The sequence below is a fragment of the Dromaius novaehollandiae genome, chromosome 4, assembly GCF_036370855.1.
Source record: "Dromaius novaehollandiae isolate bDroNov1 chromosome 4, bDroNov1.hap1, whole genome shotgun sequence".
NCBI lineage: Eukaryota > Metazoa > Chordata > Aves > Casuariiformes > Dromaiidae > Dromaius > Dromaius novaehollandiae.
In genome coordinates this window covers 74,622,059-74,634,779 of record NC_088101.1, presented here as the reverse complement: position 1 = coordinate 74,634,779, position 12,721 = coordinate 74,622,059, and the positions used below count along the sequence as shown (strand labels likewise).

Here is a 12,721-nt window from a genome sequence, read left to right as displayed (position 1 = left end):
GACACATTTCTCTCTAAAGATGGCTTCATTTTGGTGAAGAGGATATTCAGGGAAAATTATCTGAAAGCTTTGTTGTCACGTTAAAGTTGATTTGGAGGCAAAATAAGATAAATCGATTTAAGGTATTTTAATTCAGAATAAGAGGGTTTGCATAAGAGTTTGTGCAGCTGAACAATTATATCTATGTAGTCTATTTAGCTTAACTTCCTTGAGCATTCATGGGTCGACAAGCCTGAATTTCTTATGTAATGTGGGGTGAGAGAAGGTGTGAGAAAAACACGTTATAAATTTTGAGATCCTTCAAGAGGAGACTCAATGTTATGCAGTTCTTAAAATTAGTATTTTTTCTGCTTTATTCCAGTTTTTCCTTAGTATCTAGATCTAAATTTTGGATATAGTTAAATCTTAGAGGGTTTTGTTTTGTTTTGTGGCAGAGTTGATGAATGTTGTTTTCCATTTTAGACAGATGTGGGAATGCTTCCAGGGGATTAAGAAATACTCTTAGTATAATTGGTGTATCATCCTTTTTAAAATTTCTGTAAATATTGCTTTGTTGTGTTTTATTTCAGTGAATGTTGTTGCCATAAATTAATCCAAGAGGCTCCAAAATAAACAGTATTGGAAAACTTAATCTAAGCTGAATTCCTTAAAATGGTGTTTTGTCTTGCAGATGTTGCCGCCTTCTGCAGATATTTCACAGGCCAATGGAGACTCAAAGGATCATGAGACACATGTTAAAGTGAATGAGATGACTGGGCCAATGCCTACAGACCCCCTACAAAACAGGGATGGCCTCCACAGTTCTTGCCTCACTCCAAACATGTATGCTAGTTCTGCTATAAAATTAAATAGTCCGGAGAGGATCATAGCCTTGCATCGGGAACTAAGACAAAACCATTACAGTAGTTGCCAGGTCAGTAAAACTGTTTTTGTAGTTTTTAATTTGGTGAAATCTATTATTCTGGGTAGTCATTTTATAGATCATATAAATATTTAAATGATCATTTCCAGAAATGCACACTTCTTTAGTTTAAACAATCTGAGGACAAGGGACATTTAGTGTTTTTCATTATGCATTTTCTTCCTCATTGCTTAAGAATGGCTTGGGGCATGTAAAAACAGTTCAAGTTTTTGTTTTCATGATGATATATTCTGGCAAGACCATCTTTGAAAATTGTTTGATGTTTAAAGAAAAGTCATCAACATGTGGATCCTGTCCTACCTTTTTTCCTCCAATTCCTTTTTTTTTTTCCTTTTTTTAGTGATCCAATTATTCCTGTACCCTGAAGCTCTTTATAGTAATTTCCATTAACTGCAGGAATCCTGTTAAGAACAGAGCTGATCAATTGCAATTGCATTTGTGACAGTCTGCTGCTAAACTAAACACGCAGGAGATTTCATCCTCTTTGAAACAATATAACCTCTCCTTAACTGTTCAGAAAAAAAATTAAAATATCCAATTATTGGAGCCACTTACTTATAGTAGTTATAAGCATTATTCTACTGAATTTTCTTTATAATCTTGGATTAAAATAAATGGAAGAAAACAAGTTAAAGCAATGTTTCTGTTTTTTACGTTAATAATTGAAAAAATCATGCAAGATACAAATGTCTCTTTCTAAACAAGAAATCCATGATACAATGAAAGGATAACTCAAATAGAACTCTGATAACATATGAAATCCTTAAGATATTTAATCCAGAGGATGCTTGTGACAGTTCAACTCTGGTTTTCTGGTCATTGTCTTTATCACAGTCATGTATAAAAAGGATCAATGAAAATATTGTCATTAAAAAGTATTATTAGGAAGGGCAGAGCACAAATATCTCTTTGATTGATCTGATTTTGCAAGCTCAGGGATTTTTTTTATATACACCATGTGTGCTTTAATTTAATTCCAGTGAGAGCATGACACAGACCTATTGTACAGTTAAATGGAAAGCTACAGCTGGAATTAGCCGCAGTGCACAGAATGGCATGTTTCCATGTCTTAGGAAGCATACTGGGACACCCAAAGTTACGTATTCTTCTTTTCTTTCCTCCTCAGATACCTTCGCTTGTCTCCTCCAATTCAAATCTGAAGGCTGACTGCAATCTGCCCGGGATCCGAGAGGAAGCCTCCTGGCCCATACCATCAAAGATGAATGATGCACTGAAACTTCCCGAGAGTAGTGCTTTCTATGCCGTAAAGGGGAGGGATCAGTTGTCGAAATGTGATGATGTATTTTTGGGTCAAATAGGAAATCAGCATGCAGGGGCTATTCCCCAGGGAATGAAACAGAAAAATGTCATTATGAATAACACATGGATCTCTAGAGAAAAACCAGATGGCTCAACCTCAGCTACCACAGCAAAAAGCTATTTGTCAGACGTGTTGTCAGCAAGTAATAAAGGTCGAAATCCTGTGGGGAGAAATCAGCTGCACTGGAAAGACTAGAAACCTCAGAAATAAAACAAGGTAAAACATCTTAGCAACGTGATTTCCTCATTGTTATAAAAGTACTAATTTTTTTTTTAAAGCAAAAGGATTTTATCAGTTAGCATGACCTAGCAATTATTCTCATAAGCATTTGAGATGACTGGAAAATTTACATGAGAAAAATTTGTAACACTTTTTATGATCAAATTTTCTTAGAGCATTTAAGGGCACTGAAACCTATGGAGTTTTCAATAGCGAGACTGCCTTCCAGTGTTCCTTTTACCGTTTGTTTATGATTTCTTTTTCCTTTAACTGAGACTGAAATATCTATTAAATCACTTTTACTTTTATGTATAACTTCAGTGTACAGTGGCAAGTTTGAAAGAACGTCTGACTTTAGTGACAGTTTCCTCTGGAACTTAAGGAAGTGTAATATCATGGGCTTCCTAAAAACTCATTTGTACAGAAATTCAGGGGTAGTTTTGCTATTCTTAGTCATACCTTCAGTGCCTTGGGGATTTTTTTTATTTGTTTGTTTGTTTTTCATAAGCTGACATACAACAGGATACTCAATGTATTCCTGTAGGTGGTAGTATCTATAAAATATCATCCTTCAGCTGTGACTTGTAAGCCCTTTTTCAAATAGCAGTTTCACTTGAGTGGTCTTACTGGACTTTTTTCAGACCACTTTCTTTAGGTGACTGCTTGGGCCTCATGAGTGCAGGAACATCTGAGCTAAGAGACGGATAATGCAGACTGCATGTCATCCTGTGCGGCCACCCCCAGAGCTGCATTAAAGTGAGTGCTGTGTCAGGCCACCTGCAGTAGGACAGCTTTGACAGTATTTCCTTCCTCATCTGACTGAAAAATAGATGTGGTCTGGCCTACATAAACCTTTGATGGATCCTGGTTATGAAAGGGAAGAGGGAACAGCGTGCGAGCGTGTGTGTACACTAACACCAGTTGACTCTGTTTGGGAAGTTTAACAACTGAGCATGGTTGTAAATTGCCAGAAGCACTGAAATGTTTTTTTTATATTGGGATCCCTCCAGAGTTAACATTTTTGGAGATCCTCTATTATTCAAATCTACCAGATATCTTTTTTTAATCCATTTTACTAAAAAAGGGCAATTTTTACATACAGTAAGTAGTATGTGGCACTATTCACGTGTGCTTTCTCTGCCTTCACCCCCATGTGGTATGTTACTACTTTACGTTTGATGCTGCTCTTGAGAAGCCAGGGACAGAATGGGCGCTGACTGGATCTGAAGTCATATTAACGCACACATTTCCAGAGGCTACACTTTACTGTGGGAAACCCATCTTCATTTATTCAGTTAAGATAGCAGTGCAGTCGCTTACAGCAGTAGCTGAATTGGTCTTCATCCAACGCCTCTTTAGAAAATACGCACCAGATGCCAAGGGGACTAGGCCCTGGAGCAGGTGTTTTGGAGCACTGTCTAAGCAGAGAAGATGCCTGCGAGGTCCCAAACTTCAGGCTTCTGCTGCTTCTTGGGAAACAGTGCTATTGAATTTCTTTCTGCTTTTCTTAATGCCCAGCAAGCAGTTCTGAAGATGAATATACCTGATACCCAGCTGTCTTGTTTAATGCTAAGATATTCTGGTGTGGGAAAGCACTTGTAAATATTTGTAACTTCTGTGCTGGTAAATTAATGATGCTCTAAGAATCAGTACTTATGAAAACTTTTATTGGAGGTTTGTCTTCCTGACAGTAGATTACAAGACCTGATAGCCGAGGCTGGAGGTCAGATTGTAATACATGAAGTGTGTTGATGTGATAATCACACAGTCTTTGTTATAATAACATAATTATCCACTTTGTGATTTGGACCATAGTAATTCACTATGATGTTAAGCCTTCCAGAGTCCTGTTTCTTTCTATCAAAGGTTCATGTAACTTATAAACTATCAAGCTTCAGCTTAAAGTTAATTAGGTTATTTGGCCCAATTCTTTCTTCTGCTGGAATTAATAATTCCCTGAATAAAGGCTGCGGACACACACAGGTCTAGGTAGGGAAACAAGCATTTCACCTGAATGGAGCCACTGTAATGCAAGAGAGACTCAAACGTTTCGTTTCCTCAGGCAAATGGATTCTTTCCTGGCACTTCATAGCATTGCTCTGCAAGCAGTAGATTTCAATTAAAATCCCATAGCTCCTTGTGTTTTTAATTCCTTAAGAAATCCTTTCTTCCTACTACAAAGGGTTGTTTAAATATGTGCAGATACCACAGTTGTCATTTGGCCTTTTTTTTTTTTTTTTTTTTTTTTTTTTGCTTTTTCTCTCTCTTAAGTAAAAACGCAAGATCTTAAAGTCTTAAAGACTGCAGTGGAGAAATGCTAATGTTTTAATAACAGTCAGTTTGGAGTGCTGCATGCAACAGCATCAGAAAAGGTGGGTCAGCTCAAGATTTTCTGTCTTAAAGTTCCATTGTACTCCATTTTTGTCTTACTACTGAATGTGGAGGTGAGAAGTGATAGTCAGATTGTGCTAAATAATTATGTACTAATTGATGTACAAGAAGATTAGATGATGCACACCAGCAAACAAGGGCTTTCAAATTCTTTAAATGCGATCTTTTATAGAAGCCAGCTCCAAGATGTGCAGAGGCAAGCTAGATGGCTTGCATATTGGTGTCCTGCCAAGCTGATATCCTTTCAGAGTCTGAGCTTGGTGAATGCCTAATGGAAAATAATGAATATTGCCCCTGATTCTGTGAATGATTTGGGGTTTTTTGAAATTGAGGGTGATCTGTAGCAATATGCCTTCAGAACACATTTGAACAGTAGACTTGTGTTGAATCACCTGCTCTCTTCTGTTTGCTCTCCATGGACCATCCCAGTCAAATGGTGTTATATGTGCCTCTTGACTAGATGATCAGGGCGCTTAGAAGGAAGTTGGAGGTCAGTAAGTTTCCTACCAACAGACATTCACAAAACCTTTGTTTCCTATTCAAATTCTTCCACTTGCAAAGAACTTGTTAGAAACAGCACAGAACAGAAACAGCTAGGATCAAACAAACGTCTGTTAACGTATTTTTGGCAATATTTGCCCAGTTCTCTTTTCTACACTTGAACTCCCCAGTACTAAAGCCACTAAAGCTCATTTTAGTGAGAAAGTCCTTTCTTTTCTCTCTGTAGTTTAACAAAAGCATAATTTAGAAATAGAATGGTGCATGTTAAGTAGTGCTTTTCAGAGGCTCTGTGAAGTGAAAGGTAAATTTAAAAAAGAAAATCATGGTGTACACAAGGCTAAAGCACTGTTTGTGCCTCCACTGGGGGGGAAAAATTGCAATCTGAAAGTCAAAAACCACTGGTAGTAATAGTCATTCTCTTAAGACAGCGGTAAGAAACAACAAACACAAAACTTTCTTCCAACACTGCGGGAGGAGTTTTATGTTATCAAAGAAAACTTACTCTTCCCCTGAAGTTGCAATCATGCTTTTTCCTTTATGTTTTGCTCTTTCCTCATAGGAAAGACTAAACAAGGAATGTTAAGCCTGGTTTTGTGGTCAGACATAAAGAAAGTGAACACTAACCATGACAGATCATGTGTATGTTAAGAAAATTCTCTTAAATAAAAGTCAATATGCTTCTTGTATCAGACAACTAGAAATTAATTCTGTTCCCCTTATTTTTCAAAAAAAATCCCATTCATAGTATTTTAAAAATAATAAATTGCTCTGTATTTTGTCTGATTCACCTGTGCCTCTAGTCTCCTTTAACTACCAAGAATTCACTATGTAAGTTCAAAAGGTAAAGCTAATTGCCAGTTACATTTTAGGAATCTCTAAAACAGACACAATTTGGTCAGAATCAGTAACTCCAGGACATGGAAGAAACCTGGTCTGTGTTCCCCTTGGAGAATCAGTGCACAGAAGACCTGAAAGGTACTGGAAACTAGGGAAGATAACAACATCCGTTTTATTCTGTATAAATGACACGAACATCAATTCTAGGTTCACTTGGAGATTAAGCATTTGTGGGAAATGGAGAGTGGTTCCTCTGGAAGTCTCGCACTCCTCATATATTGCTTATCTTGCGCTCTGAAAAATATGTGCATAGGAGACATGGGAATCACATCTGTTTCTCAGCTGATAGTAAGTCAGCCGCATGCTCAGGACTGACATTGCTATAACTCAGAACAAAAATGAGTTGCCCATGTTTTAAATTTTCTGTGCTCCTTGAATAAATCATGCTTGTATCTTTTGGGTAGCAATTCTGATGTGGAAAAGCACTATATATTTTTGTCTTAGAAACAGCCTCTTCATTTAGTCCTTAAGCTGATGAATATTAAAGCTACTTACTAAAACCAGATAAGGCATGAAAGATTTTTACAGTGCAGACCTTTCTCTTAAGGCTTGATTAAATCAAGAAATTCCCACATCTGCTTGTACAACTACATTTTCAGCAGGTCGGACAGCTGGTAGCTTTGACTTAAGTCCATCTTTCTTGCAGCAGCTTTTTCTTGGGAAAAAAAAAAAAACAGGAGGGGCTAGAAGAGAAAATGGAATATTTTGGAAGACTTGGCCCAGAACACTTAGCTAGGAATATCATCTTTCCCCAGTCTGTGACCGTGATCCTATCAGTCAGGATAATGGTATGAGCTGTAGGATAATGTGTACATTTACAAATGTATAAATGTCAGGGGGCTGGCATAAATGAAGGTGGTATAAAAAAATAGGAAGAAGTTGCTTTCAGCAGATCTTTGTCCTTTTTTCTTTTTTACTCTTCTCCTTGGGAGTTGGTAATAGAAGTGAAGACAAGAGAAGAGACTTTTTTGTCTTTTAAAGGCTGAATTTAAACGTTAGGAGGGCACTTAGGCTACTCAGTGGACGTTCTGGCTGTACCTTGACTTCACTGCAGGTTAAAATTCAGGTGTGTATCAGTCTGTCTTCCCTTCTTCAAATACTCCAGTTTCCATGGGAAGGAAACTCATTTGCTTGCTCCAGCATGTCAGCCCAAGTCCAGGTGATTATGTGACCAGGCCAACAGGTGAGACTTGCCCTGTAGTTTAGTTTTAGTTCCCCATTCCCTCTTTTGGCCTCATGTCTGCTGTAAGAGGGGTAGGAAAAAAAAATCAGTGGTTGTATAAAATGTTCTCAGCAATTTTTGCTTTGCTTATAAAAATAAGCATAATCTATTGTACTTGCACTAGGTAGGAGTGGCACCACTAGGGAAAATGCCAAGTTCCGGAACTACAAGCTACACTGACTTGCACCCTTATTAAAGCTCTTCTGAACTCTAGTCACTGTCATATTTCACGCAAATGAAGCTCAGGGTAGTGTGGCAAGTTCTTGAGAGAGAAAGTTACAACCTGTGAAGTAAGCAGCTCAAAAAGGAGGTTGCTAGGGGATCGCTTCACAGATGATGGGGTCAGGTTCATCTGTGTGCCTCATGAGCTCCGGTTCACTCTGGTGACCTGGAGCAGCTGCACGCCTGGCTTCTCAGGCAGTTAAATTGTGTTTATGTTCAAGCCATTAGTGAATCAGGTCAATCATCTAAGGATGGAAAGAGTTCTTTTTTTGTGGGTTACTGGGAACACTTAATCTAAATTAGTCAGAAATCAAGATATCCTCTATTCATCAAACTCCTTTCTTTGGGACAGTCAGCTCCCACTTTGACATCACTGGGCTGGAGGAGCATATAGAGATGCTTTAGAATTCCTTGTCCTTGTGAAATGGAAATAACTGCCTAGTTACTGTAGTATTGGTCATGGCATGAGTATATGGATCAGAAAATAAGCGAATTTCGATACAGGATTCCTTGAAGTCCACTTGGGTCGTGCTTGCCTTAGTTGTACTTGGACAAGAGCGAGGTGCTTGGAAGTGCTGAAGTCTCTCAGGTTATGGCTGCCAGGCAGTTTCAGTGGGAAGCTACTGGAACACGTTGTCATTTTTTGTAACGCAGCTCCGAACCTGAAAGCTGCGAGAGGTTCTCTCTCGCTTTTAGCAAGAGAAACAGCTAGGAAGGAACAACGGGGCCATCTTCCGTTGCTCTCCGTTGCCCTCGCCATCTGCTGCGTGCCGCCTCCCTGCTTTCCCATCTGCGGGTGGGGGGCTCTGTCTCTCCGCAGCCACGTCTCTGTTCCCAGCTGGCTGCAGACAGGCCCTGCTGGTGAGTGGGCTTTAAATTCGAGGGGCGAGGCTGCCTTTGGCAGTAGCTGGAGGGTACCGGCGCTTTATGACTGCTTGCGCTTGGAGCTTTGCTTGAGGGGCACAAGGCTGGTTTTGCCTCTCACAGGACTGGATTTTTAGGAGGAATTGCAGTGCAGTATGTGGCTGCTTTGTGGACAGTGAGGGGCTGGGACCTGCTCATCCCTGCCACCTTTACAATTTTAGGTGCCTCTTCTGTTCTGGATGTGATCACCAAAAGGATGTGGCTTCTGAATTAACAATAAATTAGAGCTCCTTTATGGATGATGGATCTTTTACAAAAAATGGTTTATGGATGGGCAATCCAGGCTGAAATAAGCTATGGTGGAAATAATTAATAAATCTATTTTATACGGTTCATACAGAGTCTGAATACCTCATCATTTTGTAGGACAGAAGTATACCGCTACCAGCGTCCTACAGCTTGTGAGCAAAAGTTTAGAGAAGCCAAGGCCGATCAAAGAGCTTTAGTTAAAACCACAGTGAGTGTTACCACCACTAAATTTAGGCACTGTCTCATGGAGGACAATTCCTAAACCTGAGTTGGGAGGCTGAGATCTTGATCACACATTTCTTATGATAGCTGCAGAGGTTTTCATCCCCTAATTTAGATACTTCATCGCTGCCCCAGTGTCTCCTATCCATCAATAAAAATTTGCCCCTTCTCAAGCTTGTCTGCTTGTCTGCTGAAGTGATAAATCTCTAAAACCGTTCTGTCAAAATGAACCAGCTTAAGAACAACTGACCACAGAAGGAGCTCTGCAAGAAGATCTGTGGGGTTGGTAACATCTGGCAGGGGAGTGGCCCTAAGTGGGTCTTGGAGAGGGTGAAGGAGGCAATAATCTCTTCAGTTTTCTAAAACCTAAGAAATAAAGCTGCAGCTGGCTAGAGCAAGTATCCCAGTGTGTTAGGTGTGCTGAGCTGGGTTCAGAGAGACCAGGCATCACTTAGTGTCCTGATGCTTAGGAGGGCCAAAAAAAAAAAAAAAAAAAAAAAAGCTACTTGTTACATCTGACACGTGCATCTGTCCCAGAACAGCACGTTCCTGCAGTCCCTGTTCAAATGCCTCTGCGAGTTTAGGATTTGCACTTACCTTTGGATGTGGATAGATAACTGACTCAACACTTCATGGTGTTTCTCGGGTGAAATGACATCTTTGCTAGGCTACAGAGTTAAGCTCTTTGTTGGTTATTCTTACTTTCTTCCCATGAAACTTATACATCTTCTGAAAACATGACAGAGCTTGGAAAGGGGAGGGGATAAATTGTGTCCCCCCTAGTGCAAAGCTAGCTTGTAATTAAGTTACTTTCCTTGGGAGCCAAGAGCTTTGTGGGCTTGACCCCCTTTAGGCTTAAAAGGGGTGAAAAGCACCATGTAAGCAATTGTGCAACTTAAAACGGATTTTTATTTAAAGGCACTTCCTCTTCCATGAGCTCTGCTTTTACAGTGAAATAGTTCCTTGACTGGACAAGCTCACTCCTTTGAGTCCCAGGAGGCTTGATCACAGAGGTCTCACTGTGAATCCCAAACCAGTTTAGCACAGCTCAGCCAAGGCTGTGGGCCTTCACGGCAGGTGAATGTTAGACAAGTGTCCTCTAGACAAGAAATTTGTTGATCGCCTGCCAAGAACTGAGCTTGAATTCTGCTTATTTCCCTCTCTGGGGAGTCAGATTCTGTAGACCAAATATAAGTCCTAGGGTCCCTGATGGTCATAAAGAGAAATCAGTACTTTATCTACAGGGCAGAATTCGTCTCATCCTAACATAAACTTCTAAAGCAGGTCAGATGATTTGCGCTCAAGAGGGGCTTTTGTCTCTCTGGCTATAAAGATGAGCCAAGAGGAACTAGCTTGGACATCAAGCCTCCTGCTTTAGTAGTTAATGTGAGCCTAACCCTGTGTGTCTTGACTGCCGGTAATCCTGGTAGTGCCTAGCAGGACAAGGAGTTGAAATCCTCCTTCTCTTGTGTCCTAGGCAACTGCTCTAAACACTGGACTAGCCTTTGTCTTAAGAGATAACTGACAGCAACACTCAGGAACCCTCTCTTTTGTGCTGTTCTGTCTTTTTTGAAAATTCTGCCTGAGGACATTTCCCTTTGTACTTATAGTTTGGATTAACTATGTAGTTTTATGTTTATGTATTTTCACCAGCTCTGCCTCTGTGAGGCATTTAGGTACCAGTTTATAAATGCATTAAACAGGAAATAAAATGTGAAATGTGTCTGTAGTTCCAAGCCTTGTTGACCTGAGATAAATTTGCTTGGGGCCATGGAAGATCAGAGACTGCATTCATCAAGTGAGGCATTGAACATATGCCAGGTCTAGTGCTAATACTCAGGAGCTTCTGCGTAAAAATAAGCTGAAGTCACTGTTATTCATCTGTGAGCTGTGCACTGCTCTTTACTTGTGCGTGCTTCCCCTTCACTAGTGTGAAATAGGATACTGCAGAAGAGAGGGAAACAATTTATAAAATAGCATATTCAGATGCATGGATTAAGCCTGAACTGTTCTGAATTTCCTTCAGTGGTTTAGTACCTGCAGTCACTGTCGTTCTTCTGGGAGGCAGCAAAAGGCCGGTGTTTCCTCTCCTTAAGTCCTGTGTCCTAAGTAAGGTGATATTAGAGCAAATTTTGTTGGTATACCTCCTTGGGAGCTTTACAAATAGTAGAGGAGGGAAGTAGTCTCTGCTGTTTCTAAATTAAAAGAAATTGCTCAAATTGCTGCAAGTCTCCAGAAGATGCCATATCTGCTAAGAATGATCGCTGCTCTTTGCAGTGGCAGACAGGCTGCTGGGGAAAGAGTATTGTGATTGTCAAGACATCCTTCAGCTTCATATACCATTTTGAGTAGAAAGTTCTGCCTTGGCTTAATAATAGTCCTTGAAATCAGTATGATTAGGAGTAATAATTTGTGTTGTGGGTAAATCTGACTCTTTTTGAATGTATAAACATTCATATTTTATTCCCTAAGCTAGCTTTTCCCTCAGAAGAGGCTGTCTTGTCCCTAAGACTTATATGCTCTCAGGTGCTTGCTCTCAGGTTGTAGTAATATATTGTTTTGTGTCTCACCTGGATATTCTGGAAACTTAATATTTCCTGGCTCTTTTCTGCTCCAAAATGATTGTTATGGGACTGACTACCAAGTCATGGTATTGTACAAATTTTCTGAATCTGCTTGTCAGTCTGTTCTTTGATTACCGCTTTTCCATCTGTGCACTTTACATTGGGTGTCCTATGCACATTAGTCTCCCCTCCGTCTCTTAGGAGAGAGTTGATACTACTATTGCAGTCAGGGTGCCTTGCGCGCCTTTCCCTTGGCAGTGATGCCACTCTGTTCCTCGTTCTTGCATAGCTGACATCCATCCATCGACACTGAAAGAGAGTAAAACATCAGTCACAGATGTGAGACTCTCGCAGGTGTGCTGCTGCCATCTTCACTTAAATCTTCCTGGCTTTGTCCTCCTGATTTCTGAAGTGGTGGGATCCTTGATATTTTTGGATTGCTGCAGCTGAACTCAGTGTTATCTGCTGATGACCACACCATTAAAAAACGGTTTCTGATTTATTGATCTAGGCCCACCTGAAAGAGCTACGACACAAGTTGAATGTGTGTTCAAAGATTAATGGGATAAAAAGTAGTGTTACATGGCCAGCTAGTTTGGATGCGCTTGATCTAATCCTGTCATGCAGCCACAGCTGTACACATAAGACAGTCCTTGTTTAAAGATTGTACCTGTGCTGTATAGTAGGTTTCCAGGCTAAAGAAAATCATGTTATAACAAAATCATGTAGCCAAAGTATATAGAACTCAGTAGGACAGCAGCTAAGCATCCATAAAATTAATTAGAAATTTATAGGAGGATATGTTTAAAGAAATATGATTTTACTGTGTAAAATGTTATGGAGATTTTTCAAGGACATAAGTAAGGGTTTGATACAGAAATTGCGATGGCTTTCCATTTTAGTTGGTAACTAACTTACGCCTTCGAAAATTTCCCCTAGGTTGTTGAATGTGATTATATAATCACATTGGGCCAAACATGAGGATTCTTGGTGATTTTTTAATTCTGTTTTTATTCAAACTTCCATTAAAATATTTAATGATTGCTGAGTATAAAATAAAAGTAGAT

General features: G+C 39.7%; 1 protein-coding gene across 1 annotated transcript in view; it reads left to right on the top strand.

The window, feature by feature from the left end:
- Positions 1 to 12,721, top strand: part of C4H4orf50 (chromosome 4 C4orf50 homolog) — an 86,165-nt gene that overhangs the window by 32,413 nt on the left and 41,031 nt on the right. The window contains exons 14-15 of the mRNA XM_064511754.1: positions 671 to 913; positions 2,049 to 2,459. Of these exons, the coding sequence (XP_064367824.1) occupies positions 671 to 913; positions 2,049 to 2,438 (633 nt within the window). The 3' untranslated portion in view covers positions 2,439 to 2,459. The remainder of the gene's footprint in view (positions 1 to 670; positions 914 to 2,048; positions 2,460 to 12,721) is intronic.